Source organism: Falco biarmicus, chromosome 2 (genome assembly GCF_023638135.1).
Source record: "Falco biarmicus isolate bFalBia1 chromosome 2, bFalBia1.pri, whole genome shotgun sequence".
NCBI classification, from domain to species: domain Eukaryota; kingdom Metazoa; phylum Chordata; class Aves; order Falconiformes; family Falconidae; genus Falco; species Falco biarmicus.
In genome coordinates this window covers 87,575,434-87,594,167 of record NC_079289.1, presented here as the reverse complement: position 1 = coordinate 87,594,167, position 18,734 = coordinate 87,575,434, and the positions used below count along the sequence as shown (strand labels likewise).

Below are 18,734 nucleotides of genomic sequence, written 5' to 3'. Positions count from 1 at the left end.
GATATTTTTTTTGTTGTTTTTTAAACCTTAATACTGTCATGACCATGATGCCATAACAAATGAAATGCATATGTATCTTTTAGATCCACCTCAGATTTTCTTATCCCAAAACTGGGGGCAAACATCAGCAATATAACCACTGTTATTTTCAGAGGAAGTTTCACAGAATTAAAAGCATGGAAAAAAACTATTCCGTTGCCCAATGTCAAGGTGAGCTTTACTGAGGAAATGTGCATAAACATTAAACTTCTAAAAAGATCCTTAGATCATTAAAGGTAAAGATTCCACAATTACCCTGCTTTGTGCACATCCCAGGATGGAAATTCACTTTTTTTAGGAAATGTAGTATGACTGGTATTCAGCTTCTAATCTACTATAATTGATAGATCCTCTTCTACAGAACCAATACATAGCCAGCTGTTCTTCATCCTTTCTGTATTTGGTTGATTACGTCTGCTTAATTTGATAATTTACATTTGTTTCTCCAGAGTTGTATCCATTTTTTCATATTATGTCTGTGGTCTGTCAAGATAAATTTCAATACTGTCCCTGACCTCAAAGAGTTAATGCAATTCATCCCACCTTATTTAATCTGGAACTGTAATACAATATTTTTTCCATCATGTAAGTGATTAATGAATAATACTGAGCTAACAACAGGTTTTGTAGAAGTCCACTTGGTATCTGGCCTTCCAAACTATTGTCCTTTGGTGATCCTGATGAAACACTGGGAGATTCTCACTCCAGAGCTGGCTTTTGGAAGCCCTAGGTCAAACTCCTTTCTCAGAATAAGCTCCTTTAAATAAATGCAAAAAGAAAAAAAAAGGGGAAAAAAAGTAAGAAAAAGAAAGGACTGAAACGCCATAAACTATTCTACTTCTAGCTTACTTAAAACCTTTAATAGCTCTTATTAATATCCTGATGTTAAAACCAATGAAGTTAATAAGATTTGTGTGTATTGTATCAAATTCACTGCCTGTGAAATAAGTTTACTTTTCATATGCATCCACTTATAATCCCCAAATTAACATGTGAGCACGCTATCCTCGAACAATTGAGAGACAGAAACAGACAGATGACTGACACTTCTTGTAAGTCTTTTGCTACTTCTGCAGCAGCCCACAAAAATGTGACCTTCCCAGTCCATTGTCTGAGGCTGGGATGGCTGCTATTAAAAAGTGAGACATCATCTTCTTTCTTAGTGTACATGGGAGGAGTATGTGCTTTTAATTCAAAATCCTGTGGAAAGAATGTAAGCATCAGTTGTTGATGCATGTATTTTTAGAATGTACCTAAAATCTTTGCATTTTAGACATCCACTTTCAAACAGAGAAAACCTCAGCAGTGTTCTCCTGAATAAAGATTTTTGTATATGTAATTTATTTGTGTAATAGTAGTCAGTCAATAGCATGGATTCATGGACAAATACATTTATGCTCAGTTTTGAAATCTGTGGAAAGCAGTTGCATTTCTAGTGAGCTTTTAAAACTTCCTGGGGGCTTTCACATTAGGAGCTGATAAAGTTTTATGGAATCCTCTACTTTTATGTTTAGTGAATATGATGAGAATCGTTCTACCCTGTACAACAGGGCAGAAATTAACTGAATAGTTTTAAATGAGCTACCCACAAACATTTGCTGCATTTATTTTACATAACATTTTACTCAGCACAAACTACTCCTTTGAAAGCACACAATGTGTATATGTATTAGAGTTAGAGCACATGCTCAGGAAATGGGAGCATTATTTTGTAAGTCTTCTTGATTTGAAGGATTTGAACCCACATTTCCCAAATGCCACATCCAATTATTTTGATGATAGCAATCTCTATAATTTCTGGGGAAAACAAGGCATTGTGCAGCTGTGCATACTTAACTCAAAGGCCTGGAAAAAGAAGCAAAAGGAGACAAATTCTGGCTTAACAGTTGTAACACTTCTGTAAGAAAGGAAGAATCTCAGGATTCCACCCTCTTATTCTGTTAATTCTGTTATGCATCTCATCCATTTTAAGACAAAAAGCTTTGAAGTGGGGGCTTGTAATCTCAAGACTGATCTACCAAAGCTGAGACCAGAGTAGTTCTCAGTCTCCTCCTGATTCATGAGTGCTTGAAATCCCAGTTTTGAAGAGATAGATGAGTACCTCTCATGGTGGAAGACAATGTTCCTAGTTTCAGAGGAAACTTGTTTTTCAGGTGTTTGGGTTTTGATTATTTTTTTTTTTAATTTTTGATCATTATGCTCAAATCAAGATTTTGAAGAATGTCATTATAATAGTTCCCAGCTACAAAATTTACCAGAAACATTTGGAACGTACTGCAAGTACAGTGTAATTCTTGCCCTGTGACCTGGATATATTTAAATCTATATTTATATTTACCATTGTTACAATCTGAAATTAATTTTGGAAGGCTTTTGAACAGTCATTGTTATCCATCAGGCTGTTGCAGCTTTAGGGGTGGATATACAGGTACACATTGTTAGTACATCATTGGTAAACCAGATCCTTTGCCTCTTCAGAAAATGTCCCCTACCTGTTAGTGTCAAATCATAAATGGCAGCTATTAATAAGCAGTACTATTCAGCAGTACTTTAAAGTTATAGTTGGTTAGGCCAGTGACACCCCCTTCTGACTTTGGATCTCAGTACAATTTTAGATCACAGCTGAAGGTAAGCAGTAGAGTCACAGATCTGCTACTTTCTAGTCAATCAGTGAAAGTTTCTTTAGCGTTGGGGTTATCAGGTAGCTGGTTGGTGCTAGGGCAATGAAGTAGTGAGCAGAGTTTGGTTAAGAAGTTAAAGCATCAAGACATGCTTTTCAAAAACTAGCCAAACAAAGCAACATCATCAACAATAAAAATGTAGTAGGATTAAGGAATGTCACTCCAAAGTGAATGACGGGCCTGGGAAGTTTCAAAGTTATCTCATTCTGTGCAGCTAAATGCTTTCCAGTTTTAATGGGAGAAGCTTTAGCACCATTTACAATCCTTTCTTCTTTGTACCCTCCTGCTCTTTTTTATAATAAAAGATCAGGGCTTATGAAATTGTGATGTGATTGTCAGTGTTGTATGCAAGCTAGGTCACAGTGACAGGATGCAGAACAGAGCAGAAAGAGCTGCTGTGATGATAGCTATACCATTGTAAGAAAATAAAACAAAACTGAGCCCATGGCAGGGGAGTTGGAACTAGATGATCTTTAAGGTCCTTTCCAACCCAAACCATTCTATGGTTCTATGATATTCTATGACTCTCTCCTTTGAAATAATCTTCCAGCCACTCTGTTGTGTAGTCCTACGTGGTGTAACAAGTTGTCATGTAGACATAACAAATTTTAATCTTGAAAATATCTCCCTACAACTAATGGGGGATGGTTATGGGGTCTGTTGACAGCCCCTGGCATGGCAAGTGGTGAGCCAGGACCAGGATTCAGACAGATAGAAGCACAAGGGAATGATGCCAGAGGCAGGGCTGGAAACGGCATATGACTGAGGGGTCCATGCTTTAGACAGGCTGCCTCCAGTGTTGATACCATCCAGCAGGCAGGGCCAGAGATGGAGCTGGAGACCAGCACCCCTACAGTGTCACTGAGACAGGGACTGAGAGCCCCAGGACGAGCTGAAATGGGGTCCTGGTCCCATTGAGTATGGCTCCAAGGAAGGCCGGGCAGAGACAGTCAGGCCCAGTAATTATTTCAGGGTCTTGACAGCAGGATATCAAAATCTCATTTGGACAAGAGTAAAGGGCCTATGAAAGAGAAGTTTGCATTTGAAAGAAAAGGGATAAATGAAACACTTATTTCTCCCTTTTCACAACTCTAAAAGTACAAAGTGAGCTCATTGTATGAAGTGTAATGTAAACTACAGACCACTTTTCTAACATCTAGTATGGCAGAGTAGAATAAGCACTAAATTAGAATCAGGGCACGCTCTAAGGGTCTAAGGTTACATGGCATTAGTAAGACTGTATTACAAGTATGAGCTGTGGAGAAAGGAAAATATATAGCCTACAATATATAACATAAAAGAAAACCATTGATGTTAGTGTTATGTAAACTTAAGATCTTGGTGATGATGCGGGGGTTTATTATCCTGTGTGTAAACATTCTGTGACAATACCCACAGTGGAGCTTCATCCTCCACATCCTTCTGTTCTTACTCATTTTGAGGGGAAAATATCTCTCTCATTAGTGAATCAGATAAGAGATATTATTATGAGAATTTTTGGAATTATATCATTCTTGTAATGCTTATTGCTAATTAAAGTACCTGGAATCTTCTGTCAATGTTTGAGGAACATCACACTTACTTTACCAGGTATCTATCTGGAAAAATTCAGGAAGACTGAACTTTTAAAAAAGTTCTTTTATCCTAACTTAAGCTCAAGTTAAGTTAGAGTTATCTTGCTTTAAGTTACATCTTGCAAATTTATTTTTCAAACATATTTTGTTGTTACCTAACTGCTGCTCTTCACTAAGTAGAAAAAGGGAGAAAACTACATATATAGGAAACTACAGTATTCCAACTTTCCTGCTGTTGGCTTTGCTGTAAATAACTAGTCTTTTAAGATTTGCCACATGTAGAAAAGGAGTTTGAATTCTACAAGCACATATAATGAATACACTTTAGCAGGGCAAGGTTATTATTCTGTCACTACTGTAAATATTTCAGGAGTTCATTCAGTTGCCAGAAAACACAGCCAGTTAGAATTATCCACTGAAATGGTAATTCCAGTATTAAAAATTTTTTTTGTCAGTTTTGGCAGAGGTGGAATTTCAGGTCGATACAAAAACAAGGCTACCCATCCCCAAAGAGCAAAGACACAGAGTCATCAAGGAGCCAACACAAGAGCAGATAATTAAGGTTGGATATCTCACATGCCAAAACCGTGCCATAATAAGTTGACTACTGGTTACCCACACACACACAAATGTGGAAGGAAGGCTTTTTTCCCTTTTGGAAGGGCAGAATTTCAAAGCCATGCTGAAGAACTTTGAATTTTTTTCTCATTTCTAACTTTACATACTTAAATCTATGAAAAGGGAGAAGTATTTTATTTATTCTCTTCTATGCTGCTAGTCTACCTCCCTTTAGAAACTAAATGATATAACCATTTTCTGACTAGCTTTCTCTAAACATCACTCTCAAGAGAACTTTTTGTGTATTGTCTGTAACCTTGCTGCCAGCGTGCTATCACTTTTTTGTTTTCTTTCCAGAAAAAGGAATTGTGTTTGGAAACTTTCCATTAACACATTGGCCAATTAGCATCACAAGCACACATTCCTTATGTATTCTACTAGATTTGTTATTTCCATCAAGTATTTCAGTGCAGTTTGGTTCCACGTTTTCTTGCAAAAATCTTTCCTCAGTTTCAGATTCTTATTTGTGATCAAAGTTGTGAACTATTAAGGGGGAGGCATCTACTTGTACCGATAATACTAGATCGTTTGAATCCTAGACTGATATATTACTTTATCTCATGTAAAGGCTCCTGGGAATGAGCAAAGATTCCTGTCCATACATTATTCCCTTACCCTGAGAATAAGTAACTCACTGGCACATTATATCCAAGGCTTTCCTTACCTGCCCTTTATGTACCAGCACTTCTGACTGATTGAGCCAATCCTACTGAATTATCTGAAATTGAGGATTACCTGCTGACCTGGATCCCACAGGGTGCTATGAGATGATTGGAAAGCCACTGTCATCTCCCCCTTTTTATGTCTCTCCTGAAGTTGTACTGTCTCTTCTTAGCCACAGCAGTTCCCTAAAGTAGGTGTTGGATAGTTTTCAGCTAAGTAACTGTTTTAATTTATGGTGCAGGGGGACGAGATGTTCAACTGTTTCTTCGATAGGCAATTCTCAAGCATATGATGTGTTACATTTCAGGTATCTGCAGCCTTCTGCAATTTATTTGTCTCTAAAAGCACTATCCAGAAGCCTTATCCATTACCTACCACACAAAAAAGTCACTTCATGAAATAATTAGGAACACATTAAGCAATCTAAACAGTGCGCAAAATATTAATGTTTGGTAGTCCATCACATTAAGTGCAAATGCTATTTTTGACATTACTGTTTTACACAAGACTGGGAAAATAAATACTGAGCCAGATATCAGGATTATTCTAGTTCTGACAGAAGGTTTCTTGCTTGTAAAATCATTTTGAACTACTTCATGTGTTTAAGTGTTGCATGTTTCTTAACAGAAACTTTTGAGAATGGCAGAATATATGATCTTAAATTTTACCAGCCAAATTGCCATGTGTACTATACCTTGCATGATAGATGGAATATTAAGGAGTTTAAAATCTTAGCAATAAAAAATATCTTTAAGAGAAGGCATTAGTGAGTGCCAGGTTTAATGGGAAATGTGATGATGCAGTTGGTTGGGAACCGCTCCAAAGGATTCTGCTGAGTTCATATTCACAGCCTGCTCTGCTGGACAGGTGGCATATTGGCTTTTGGTTATCGCTGCTTAAAACATCCACCATTTGTTCAACACAATGCTTTTTTAATCATCTCCTTTTGGGTTTTTGTCATGACAGTCACAACTAATTTGGGAATGCTGCTTAACATGAATGAACAGGGGTGATTTGCAAAGGAAATCCAGTACCTTATTGCCTTCCTGGTGCTCATGACTGCTTTCTCTTGAAATTGCTGAATCTTTTTGTTTTCTCGGACTCTAGAAAGGACTATTTTTATGGACTTTTGCTTTTGAAACAGGTGTATTTTCCTCTAGCTAACATTTTAAGTATCATTAGGGGTCACTTTCTGTTCTAGAATGGTACCATAGCAGATCATGACAATTAATTGACACTTATTTATGAAATCTTGCTGATTCTAATTTAACTTTTTCCTTGAAATTTAATAATTTAAAGCAATTGTATTCAAACTGTTTGAGCTGTGTTCTGGATGTGTCAAAGATACTAATACTATACCAATATTTTGTACTGTCCTTTACACTTTGTGAGACCTAATGACATGTTCAAGGATTTGTAAAGAAGTGCCACACAGAAAGGGACTCTTACTGAACAGGCATTTTTGTCTATTTGTTTCTTATGTATTCAGGTGATATTTCTTTGTAATTTTGTTATCCGTTCATACTTTACCAGGGACAGTTTTTTGCCTTATTCACAATACTGGCACTAAGAAAGAAACTTTCAGTGCATACCCCAGTTATCACTTGTCAAGAAAGGAAATTGGAAACTGAGATTTTTACTACTGCTTAAAGGCTTTTCTGCCACATGAAAATACACATGCCTAAGTGAAGATATAGGTTTTTTTCCTTTGTTTGGTTGGTTATTTTTGTTTGCTTGTTTGTTTGTTTGTTTTAAGCAGACTAATCTTGCTAGCTAACACAACACTTTCATGACATTGCGACAGAACAGTCACGAAGTATTTTGCAGGGTTCACAGGATCCAGCAATTTTTTAGATTTTTTTTTTTCCTTTGAAGGGGATATGAAGGAGAAAGAAGGATAATGAAGTAGACTTGTACATGTGTAAAAATATAGAACTTCTTCAAAGTTTGAAAAACAACACAGGAAGAAAAATGATTTTCAGATAATTAGTTAATGGAAGCTAGCTAACATTTATAGGCTAAATGAGAATCAAGTCCTTAAACCTATTGTAAGGGACTGAGCCAAAGGAAGATTTCTTACTTCAATTAACTTTAATTCAAGGTTTGGGAAAGGCCCAAAATGAACATAAGTAAAATTAGGAAATAAGAATTTTCTTTCCCGTTTTCCTGCCTTATCAGGAATTGCCTTACTATTGTTTATTTAATCTCTGCTGAGCTGTTTTGGGAAGCGTATGTGTGTGTGTTTTACTCACAGTGAGTATTTATGACAATTTAAGACAAAAAGCATTCTTGGCATTTCTCCAGAGAATGTTAGTGTTGAGATACAGCTGTATTTCTATTTCTGTCTCAACTGGAAAATGAGATACTTGGAGATACAGATGCTAGATGCTTTCTGTGTCAGTTTTGTATCAAACAATGACACCTTCTACAGAAAAGACTTTTAAAATTAATATTATGCCCAGTCAAAATTTGTGTGGCATGTATTTATTCAGGAATATTCGACAAGTTTTCAGCATTGTGGTGTAGAGGAATGCAGCTGGGTTAATTAGCATTGATAACATACAGCTGTGGGCTGGCTTCAGGGGCTGCTAGTTGGCTCATGTAGACAAGGTGCAGGCGTGGCTGGTGCTGTTAAATGGTTGGGCAGCCAAGGAAGAGAGAGTAGCTGAGGAAGAGGGAAGAAGCAAGAGAAGAGAGAGCTTGCCTGGGATGAGGAGAGACTAGGAGAAGGCAGCAGAGGGACTGGAATTAAGAGTATGTTGGTATGTGATGGTAAAAGATCTTGTTGCAGCTGGGTAGTTTGGAGAGTGCTGTGAAATTGTGGTTCATGCAAATAACCAACCTGCTACTGAAAATCTGAAGTTGTGAATGCTGCTTAAAGATGAAAAATATTTCAATTCTTGCTATAAAGAAAAAGCAACCAAAAATCCCTATTCTAAAAGATTTTGTTAGTCTGCTATTCACCCATGCAGTCTAGGTGTTTTATAGCCAAAGAATATGTAAAACATGCTAACACTGATGCGATTTAAGAAGTAGCAATTAAGTTGGTAAATACCATACATTGTCTTAGCTTTTAGTGGAAGTTAATGAAAACCAAGGAAAATAAAAAGTAGAAAGAGCTTTTGTAAGTGTGTATGTAAGCTGTTTATCTGCCTATTGTTTAAAGAAACAACAGATTTGTTCTACTTGTTAAAATCCCAATTTTGTATCATTATTTTTAAAAAATCATAGCTACTGATCAGTAAAACAGCTTCTTCCTTAAAAAAATCATTGCTGAAAGAAGACTGCTTCCAATTAATGAGATATCATACTCCAATTAGTGTTAAGAATTAGGTTTCTCAGAGTTATGCTTTTTATTTTGTCTTTCAGTTTAAAACCTAAGTGGGTATGTTACAGTGTCTAGCCCTCAGGCATACTCATTGCAGCAGTGAAGGCATTTTCTGTGGACTTCTGGGATCCCCTTGGGATGTTCCTTTTTTATCTTCTACTGGCTTGCTTATTTTGCTTTTACAACCAATTTCACTAGGGTGACATTTTCTAGAATAGTCAATTGCTGAGGCATTCACCTGGAACAGGAAACATGAGGTGTTAAGTACCTGTTTTGAATCAGTCATACCAACGAGATAATTTTTCCAACAACCCAGAAAACTTCCAAAGCCATAAGGCTGATGCCAAAACAGCACAGAGTAACTGCTCAGAGGCGAATTTTGTTTTTAAGCAGCAAAGGTATTTATTTTGTGCAACGTTGGTGAGCCAGCTGATTTGCACCGGACAAACTAGCTCCAAAGTTTTCAGTGAAAAGTTAGGCGGTTTATACAGTTTTCCTGAGAGGTTACACAACATCTTTACATACATACTCATTTGATTTTGACACCTGATCATTCCATTCACAATAAGTGGGATCTAGATGGAGCAGACCTTTCAATTTTCTTTGTTCAACAATTTCCTGACTTGATGGTCTCCTTATCTCCTTCAGTTGCCCACCTTATCTTTTCTAATTATTCAGAGTACATTCCTGTCTGAACACACAGCATCACCCAGAGCATTGTACCAAACTCATCCTGACTAATCTTTTTATTTTAAGACCTTGTTATCTTTCTAGGCACCAGCTACACTATACAGATCTTTAACTCTTTCCATTTTCTTTGTTTGAGCTTTTGATTTTTAAAATGAAGAACACATCAGGGAAACTCCTCTTCCTGCAGAAAAGGAGAAAAGGGAGTGGAAACAAAAGAGAAGAAAGAGAAGGGCTGGGGAACTCTGGGGAGAGCCCATGTGAGATCTTATGTGTTGCTCATATTGCTGCAAGGAGGCAATGGCTGCTGCTGGGAGCCACCCTCCCTTTTTTTTTTTTTTTTTTTTTTTTTTTTTTCCTTCTCCTAGCAGTAAGTGCTTTTTCATATCCCAAAGACAGTAGTAGCTGGCTACCTTCTAGGGATTTACCACAAGCAATGTAGGCAGCAGTCAATTTTTCTTATACCTTTAAGCTAGACCAGAATCTCTGGGAATAAATGTATGTAAGAATGGCTTCCACAGTGGCATCACATGTTTAAAATGCAATCCTTGCTCCACCATTGTAATAAATATGGTGGCTCTTGTTAACTTGACAACAAGCGAGTGATATATGCATGGACCAACAGAAGAAATAAGTTGACTGTACTGTTTCTTCCTGATGTTCTTGTATTTAGTGAGGCTTTCTTTATAGCTAACGCACGGTTTTCCTACAAAGATATGTATGAATACATACATACATATATGCAAATGTATGCATGTATGTTTATATTTACACTTATTTCACAGTAATCAGAAATATAATATTTTGATGTATGGTCAAAAAGGATGTGTTTGGACCTGTTTTCACAGTCATTATGGATGACCGATGTAGTGAATTTGTAATTGCATAGTAAGTTCCTGTGGTTCTTTGGACAGTATATATCAGGTTCACATAAAGCAAGAAGCTGACTCTCATTGAAGATATCAGCCTCAGGATTTCCCATGGCATCAGTTAGTGCAGTGACTGAGAAATAAGATTTTGATTTTGAAAAGCTTGACTCAGGTCTGCAGTAAAATGTGGCATAGCATCTTGTGATACCTATTCACTGTGCTCCTAGAAAGTTAACCTACATTTATAGCTTCTAAAATTCTAAGGATCTATGGTATTTATAACTGCCAGTGGTCATAGTACTTAGTTAAATTTTAAACTCAGTTAAAAATGTTAGCATTGCACATAATTTATCTCACAGTAATCATAGATTTCATATTTTAAATTTCTGTGTTGATAAGCAGTTTATTGCATAACCTTTCTGAAGTTTAATGTGAATGTAGGTATATGATAGTCCTTCATCCGTGATGCTAAAATACTAAAGTTCATTCACAGCCAATGACTGAACAAACCTATTAATGCTTGTGTGTTTCTCTGTGTGTATAAACAGTTATAAAAAATAAGATATCACAAACCGATGTCAGCAAACTCTGTCACTCCCTCATTTTTAATAAAGTCATAATCATGCATGCAGTAGGTTTGTGCTTAGTTCTTAAATGCCTTGAAATGTAAAGGTATAAAATGGATTCTATATGAAGTCATCATTACTTAAATAATTCTTCCCACAATGTGCTCTTTTACACCCCCATTATTTCTTATTTCTAACCTGTTCTTTTTGGAGATGAATATATTTTAAGATACTGCTTTTAAAAATGTCTTGGGTACTCAGTAACCTGACTATAAATGAAAGTGCAGAAGAACCATGGTCTCACATGAAATCAAAGCTTGTACTATGTGGTTTCTTTTTTAGATTTTTTTCAGTTGCTGTCCAGTGCTGTGATTAACAGAATCAAAACCACATTGACTTAATCTGGGTCTTTAATAATAATACTAAAGAACCATTGATCACAGCTCCCCCTCCCCATTAGATAAGGACATTTTTTCATAAAATACTATAATGACTATAGATAACATAGATAGACTCTACCGTCTAGCTTGACTAATCAGGAGATTTGGCGTCCCTTTTCATTTTTTACACATTGAAATGTAAGATGTTAGTCCTATCAACCATTCCAGAACAATGCTGATAATCATCATGACTAGATGACACCCTCATCATTATATGGGGAATAAATGGAATGTTTAGTCCCTGCTTTCACCAGCTGTTCCCACCACTTAATCCCCAGGGGACACAAGTAATAGAAATGCAGAACTTTTATCTGCATCTCAGAGGTGAAGGTTGAGCCATCTGTGATCCACCTCACTCCCATCCCAATAACATTCTCTTCTGATGTAGTTCAGCAAATTTGTTAGCTTGGACATGCTTGGGGAATTTGAGCTCATCTAAAAGGAAGTTTTACAGGAGCCTCTGCTGATTCCTCTGGTGCACTCTTTATGTTTCCTTTTTCGCTGTTCCCAAAAAGATGACCAGATTTGTTTTTAATTAATTGTTCATTGCATTGTGATTCTTGTGCTCAATCTGTTGCATTAATAAATGGAAGCAAAAGTAATGAAAAAGACCATTATTTTCTTTTTCCTGTTGGAGGGGAGGGAGCAGGAATAGATTACGTGCTAAAAAGAAAGAACTAGATGTTATTTTTCAGGTTTAGTGAAAAGATCACACTTCCATAGAATAAATTGATCAAAGTTGTTCCAAAGACCCAGTGACATTTCAATGTGTAGACCAAGTTGAAACTTAAGCTCCAGGGTTAAATGTAGTGTGTGTATGTGTTTGTTTTATGGGGATTTTAGTTTAACTTTTCTTTCTTTCTTTTTTTTTTTTTTTTTAAAAAAAAAAGGAATAATAGATCAGGTTTGGTGCATTAAATTGCTCATAAACACTGTATTCACCTTTTCTGCAATGTCAATATTGTGATTGATTACTTCAAGTTTTTTTCAGCACTAATATAAAATCAATGTTTCTTTCTTCTTTTTGGTACACTAGGAAGCTGCTACAGAAAGACAGAAGATGAAAGCTCCTATTCCCAACTTGATTCTCTTGTATGCTACTCTAACTCAGAGCTTGAAGGTTGTGACCAAAAGGGGATCAGGTAAGTAAATCTTTATCTTTGTGGTTACAACGTGGTTTGGAACGAAGTGCTTAATATTTCCAAATATATACTAAGGTGTTGTTATGGTGGTTTGGAACATAGTTAAGAGCATTTCAAATTCTGCAGCAAAGTTAGTAGCTTCTATATACTTTTAGACTATATTGTGTCATGAGAACGTGATGAAAAAACCCAGAAATGTTAAAATCAGATATGTAATGTGAAATCAATGTAACCATTCATCTGCTGAAGAAAAGTTATTCCCGGAACTATTCAACTTATTCAAAAGACTTTGTGCAATCAGTGTTGATAGTATGAGCTACTAGATTTATCTGTTTGACTATGACTATGTACTTCATGGTGAATCATCTCTTAGAAGTGAAGATCATGCAGTTTTGGTTTAGACTACTGATTTTTGTAATACAACAAGTAGATCAAGCACATTAAATTTAATAACCATGAAAAGTGAACTAGAAAAATGTGGTTTTGAAAGGGCTACCTGATACATGGTGGAAGAGTTTAATTCAGCACAGAAAATACAGGCAGTTTTTTAAAAACCAAGCAGAGGATGCCATGTTTACCAATCATCTTTCATACTGTTACTATAGATGAATTAGCTTCATATGTAAATAAAGGGAACACCAATACGGAGAGGTCTGTCACCCTGAAATTCTAATTTTCCTCTCTTTTACTTTTCATTGATTAATGAAAAAAAAAAAATTATACGATACTACTTCTGCAAACTATGTTGCTCTGTGGCACTAAAGGGCACTAAATCCATAACAAGTCTTAATTCCATGTTGATGGAATTAATTGATTAAGTTTGTTGTTACTAGTCATTTTCCTTTTGGAGTGTTTTGGGGAGCTTTTATTGTACTGTCCCAGAAGTCTGGCTCCAATTTTTTATTTTATTTTATTTTTCCATTATTATTTTAAAAAATCTATTTCCAACTGGAAGTCGTTGGTAGTTGCTGTAAACTGGTGCTTAGGGAGGTCTTTATACATTTTGGGCAACAGCTTAAATCTTCTCTTCTCTTTTCAATGGATTATATTTGTAAAAGGATTGTGACACTGATTATGTCTCCAATATTTTAATGACTGGAAATGTAGATGGAAGGAAGGCAAATAAGTAGAAATATTACAATATCACAAGTAGAAATATTAGTAGAAAGTAAGGTGTTTCTCAACCAAGACTTGAGATTAAAATACATTTAGGGTTATTTAAACTCAAGAAAACTGGAATATATGGATTCTGTGCAGAGCAAAAGAGTTTGTGATGGGTTGATGTGTTTGTAATATGATATTAAAGCCTAGGTATTTATAATAGATATCCTTTGATATCTATTGTCTGGGTGAGCCTGTTCTCTTTGATTAAGATGTAATACTTGTAAGCTTGAAGTCAAGGCCCCTTAATCCAAATTAACTTTAAAAATTATTGACCATCTTAAAGTAACTGACATACATTTTTAAGGAATTGTAAAAACTAGCCAATCATCACATACCTGTTACTTGAATGTGACAATAATAAGAACTTGCGTTGTCTTCACATTTTATTTCATTGTTTTTGCCTGTATCCTCTTCCTCTGATGAACCAATGCCAGGAAAAGAGGTAAATATACATTTTAATTTTTGTTTGGGAAAATAATATAATTGCTGTCCAGCAGAAGAAAGAGCATACAATACTTTTTAACATGTACAGAATATGTTCATCATGATGCTGTAATAAAAAGGAAAAAAAACCAACCCAACACTCTGGAAATCTTTGGATCATACCTTACTGTAATATGGGGTTCTTGGTATTTTTGCATTCAGATCTGCTTATCCTGTTTACAGCTTCAATTAGCTGTATCACCAAGAGGGCTCTTAGTCATACTGTATGTGCAAAGGAAAAATCTCTGATGTACTGAAATCTCAGATCTTGCTGCCTTTGGTCATGTGGTTTAGTGACTTCAGACTTGAAAAACTTCCACAGAAGTAGGTGGAATGTAATAACACACGTGATGCTGCTTGGCTTGTTTGTGCTGATGTTCTTTGGTTTGCTTTGCTTTGCTTTGCTTTTTCCTCCCTTGGGTGCTTGGGAGGCCTATTTTACAGTCCTGAAGAGTTTCTACAAAGAAAACAGTATTTATTTTAACAGAAGTTTTAACAAAACAAGATTTGCTTATTTCTGCTGTGAAAGTAAAAATGTTTTCCTACAACTAATGCAACATAATTAGTAGTAGGGAAAAAAATCAGCTTGGAAAATGGAACTTTAATTTTATGTGAACATGTTAACCAGAGGCAGAGGATGGTGAGGACGTGGTTTGCATCTCTTTAGTCATTTCTATTTGTGAGTTGACTTCATCCTTGAAATGTCAATGTTTAAGTAAAATGAATAGCAAAATAAAGATATTGGCATATTTTTATATTCATGAGATGTTATGATTATAAATACGGATTAGTAGTATCTGCCTTTTAGACGTGTTGCTTTGTGTACTTCCTTCTCTGTTACAAAGTAATGTATTAAAAGTTCTTGCATTAATATGCTAAATAATTATCCTAATTATGACTTATTCCTTCTAATTCCCTTTTGTTGACTTATTCCTAAATACCAAACGTGAAAACGGAAATCTTGTGTTCTTTATATATTTAACTTCAGGTTTTTATGTTAAAAAGAGATTTATTTTTGGAAATACGTAATTTCTATACTGTCAGTTGTTCTTTTCCTGCCAGAGTTCTTCAGCCCTCTTCTTTTAAAGGGTTTTTTATCAGCTAAAAAGATTGTGATTAATAAAAGTATGAGTTTCTCCATCTGCTAGAAATAAATTTCCAACCAGTTCTCTGATTTGTCAAGAACATGAAAACCTACTTTCAGAAAGTCAGTGAGGATTCACAGCATGCCAAAAATGTGCAATAATTTGTAGGCTCAAATTCTCATTTTATTTCTAATAAAATAATAAAAATTCTGGCTTTCAAGACTGAAGTTATATCAAACAACTATATGTGTAAACAATTAGGGACAATGTAGTATTCTTGTCTGTGTTGATTGAAAAGCAGGTTGAAAAAACATTGCAAGAGAAAGCTTAGGCTGTGCTGTGTTGGATTAAATGTCTCATCATGAGAGCTGTCATTATGCAAATCACTTAAATGACATTACTTAAAGGCAGTCCTTGAATCTTTCTACCACTGTATGCTATTCATCAGTTGAATATAATAACATAGGGTATAAAGGGAAGAGTATTAATCAAATATTTATTACATTACCAGGAAGATGTGCTTTAAATTAGCTTGCTCACAGCTGTGTGACGTACCTCTTTAATGCTTTATCTTGTATGATTCTGTTTCTGTTTGACAGAAGATACATCTTTCCCCCCTGCTCCCCAGTTAATATTTTAAATCATTTATATAATACAGTGAACAGTTTCAAATTACTCTTTTAACACATAATGGATTTATTTTACGTTTAGAGCATGTAGTATCTGTATTTGTTACATAAGAATGGCTGGATAAGCATTTCCATTAACAATTCTGTTAATAAATACAAATGATGCAAGAAACTTCTTACTCTATCCACATATGCAAAAACTGAATTAGACTTAAGCACACCTAAACTTTTCCTATCAATTGTAGCTGAATGCACAACACCTATAAGTTGTAATACTTTCTCAAGCAAGAAAGAAAAGATCTTTTTTCTTAACTTTTGCAGTTCCAATCACTGACTTCGAAGTAGACGTAATGGTTGTCGACTGGTTATTTTAGGTATTCAGTGAAGTCCCCATGGACTTCTGGAGAGTCTTCAGAGCCTGCAACAGTAACTGCAAAGATGAACTTTCATTTAGCACATAATGGATATCAGATATGATCTCTTAAACAGGATGCTGACTGTCGGCTTTTTGAAATGTCTCAGAGCATCTTGCTTCATGAAACAGTTCCTCTGGTCACCATGTCCTGCTTGCTGCAAAGGAAGAATAAATACTTTAAACCTATATATTTTGATTCATTCAGCACATGGTTTTACTGGAGTTGGCTTGAACCTTAAAAACATAGGAAATAATGCCTGGTTTTTAGCATGACACCAAACTTCATATAAATTTAAGCAATGCCTAAAACATGCATAGATTTACTTTTTGTATAGTCCACTGAGTGTCTGTTGCTCAGCAAAGTCCTTGATGGTATTTTGAGAACTTTCTGGTCATGCATTTCTAAATGATTTCCTTTCAGTGATTTTTCCTGAAATTATCCTGTTAGTTTGAACTAACATGGTTTCACATCCTTAGAAATTTAGGTTTCTTAAACTCTATTCTTCTCAAGTTGAGTAGTATTTGATGACTGACGTGGTGAATACAGAATATATTATTATTATGAATTATTTAATATTCATCAAAGAGGAAGTACGTTAGGAAAGGGCATCATGCTGATTCATACAGATTTTTTTCCCCCCTATAGCAAGTATGTTAGGTAAAATACTTGTGTACTGCATTGCCATCTGGTGGTATTTTCCAAGGATGCTGAATAGACAAAGGAAAGGGAGGTGGGGGTTTTTGTTAAAAAACAAATCTGTTAAAAGGGACAATTGGGGGCAAATGTATGACAAAATATTTTATTACATAAAGAACTATGACTTCATCAGTTTAATTAGACAGTATTAGTGTAGTGGCATTTTATACACTCACAATGCCTAATAGCAATCTGGTGTTGCCTTGTATCAAAAAAGGTGAGAGTTTTTATTACTGTCTCTAGTTCTCTGTTTTTCTACAGATTATTATGCATTATAATTTAATAATCTGTGTTCAATTCTGCTCTTGTGAATGGAAATTCTCTTTTCTAGGTCAAATTTATTCTATGATGGAATAATTCAACTTGAAGGACAATCCAATGATGGGTTAATAGGATTTGTAAGAGATCTTTCATATGAGGAGACTGAGGTCTATAGATGTATTCTGTCATGTAGCAGAAGACTGCTTCTCTTTTTAATGTCTAGTATTTCTATACTTCAGTTATTATGAGTGAATGTGAGTAGTTCTAGTTGTACTTGTATGGAAGATCAACATTAGGAAAAAAGGAAGAGCTTTGACGTTATGATGTTGGTATTTCTGAATTTTAGTTTGTTTTGTAGGAGCTAATTTTGAATTTTAATTAGGTAAATGTAATTTAAGATAATTTTTTGGGGGGTTTGTTATAAAACTAGTGGAATTTTGAGGAACAGACTGGAAATATATGCAAAAAGTCTCAGGTAGTTATTCTGTTTGACAAATTCCATACTTTTTCAGAACTATAAGCAGATTTTTTTTTTTTTAAATTAGGGCCCTCTATTGATTTTTCTGAATTATTTCTCATGTAAGAATATTTTAGAGAATAATATCAGATATATAAAGGATATCTCTGCACAAAGAGGCCAGTTTTTCTTTTTCAAAAATGTTTCTTGTAACTGTTCAGTTAATTGATCTGTTTAAAGTAGGCCTTAATAACAGCAAAGCCAAGATTTTATGTCTCATGACAAATGTCATAATGAGAACTCAAAAGTTTATTTAAAAATAAAAAAAAAAAATCAATGGAATGAAAACTATTACCCCTGCTATATGTAAGGAATGTATCTACAGAAGTCAAGACAGTTTGAGAATTCTTTTCAGGTAGGAAGAATTTTTTAAGTTAGTTTACTTAATAATTTAATTGTCACTATTTTAAAGAACATATATCTAGAGGCAGTTTATGTGGCAAAAAAGTTTTGAGAAATTGCACACAAATACGTGTGGAGGCTTAGCAGAGCTCTGGTACCCAGTATTTCAGTTTTTGTAGTTTTTATTTATTTATTTATGTTTTATAACCCTTCTGGGTGAGACTTGGTGTCGTAATTGCGTAGTACTCTATAAATGAACCCATTCTTCTTAGTGTCTCTCCTTCAGTGGTTCCATTATCTTTTTCATTCTGCCTGTGTTTTGATTGCCTATGTATTTTCCTTTTGGATTGTTGTCAAAAGGAAATTAGTTGATGAATGTCATATTGGGTCTCATATGCATTGAATAATAATCAGATGGTTCAAAAAATAAATGAATGTCTCTGTTGTTCTTTTTCTTATACAATTTATGGGAAGAACGCTTGCATATGCAGTACCCCAAGTACACTGAGCTTGGAGCAAAGCATTTACAACAAT

At 35.1% G+C, this 18,734-nt stretch overlaps 1 protein-coding gene across 1 annotated transcript in view; it reads left to right on the top strand.

Moving 5' to 3' along the window:
• Positions 1-18,734, top strand: part of IL1RAPL1 (interleukin 1 receptor accessory protein like 1) — a 767,014-nt gene that overhangs the window by 74,402 nt on the left and 673,878 nt on the right. The window contains exon 2 of the mRNA XM_056329365.1: positions 12,502-12,607. Coding sequence (XP_056185340.1) covers positions 12,526-12,607 — 82 coding nt within the window. The 5' untranslated portion in view covers positions 12,502-12,525. The remainder of the gene's footprint in view (positions 1-12,501; positions 12,608-18,734) is intronic.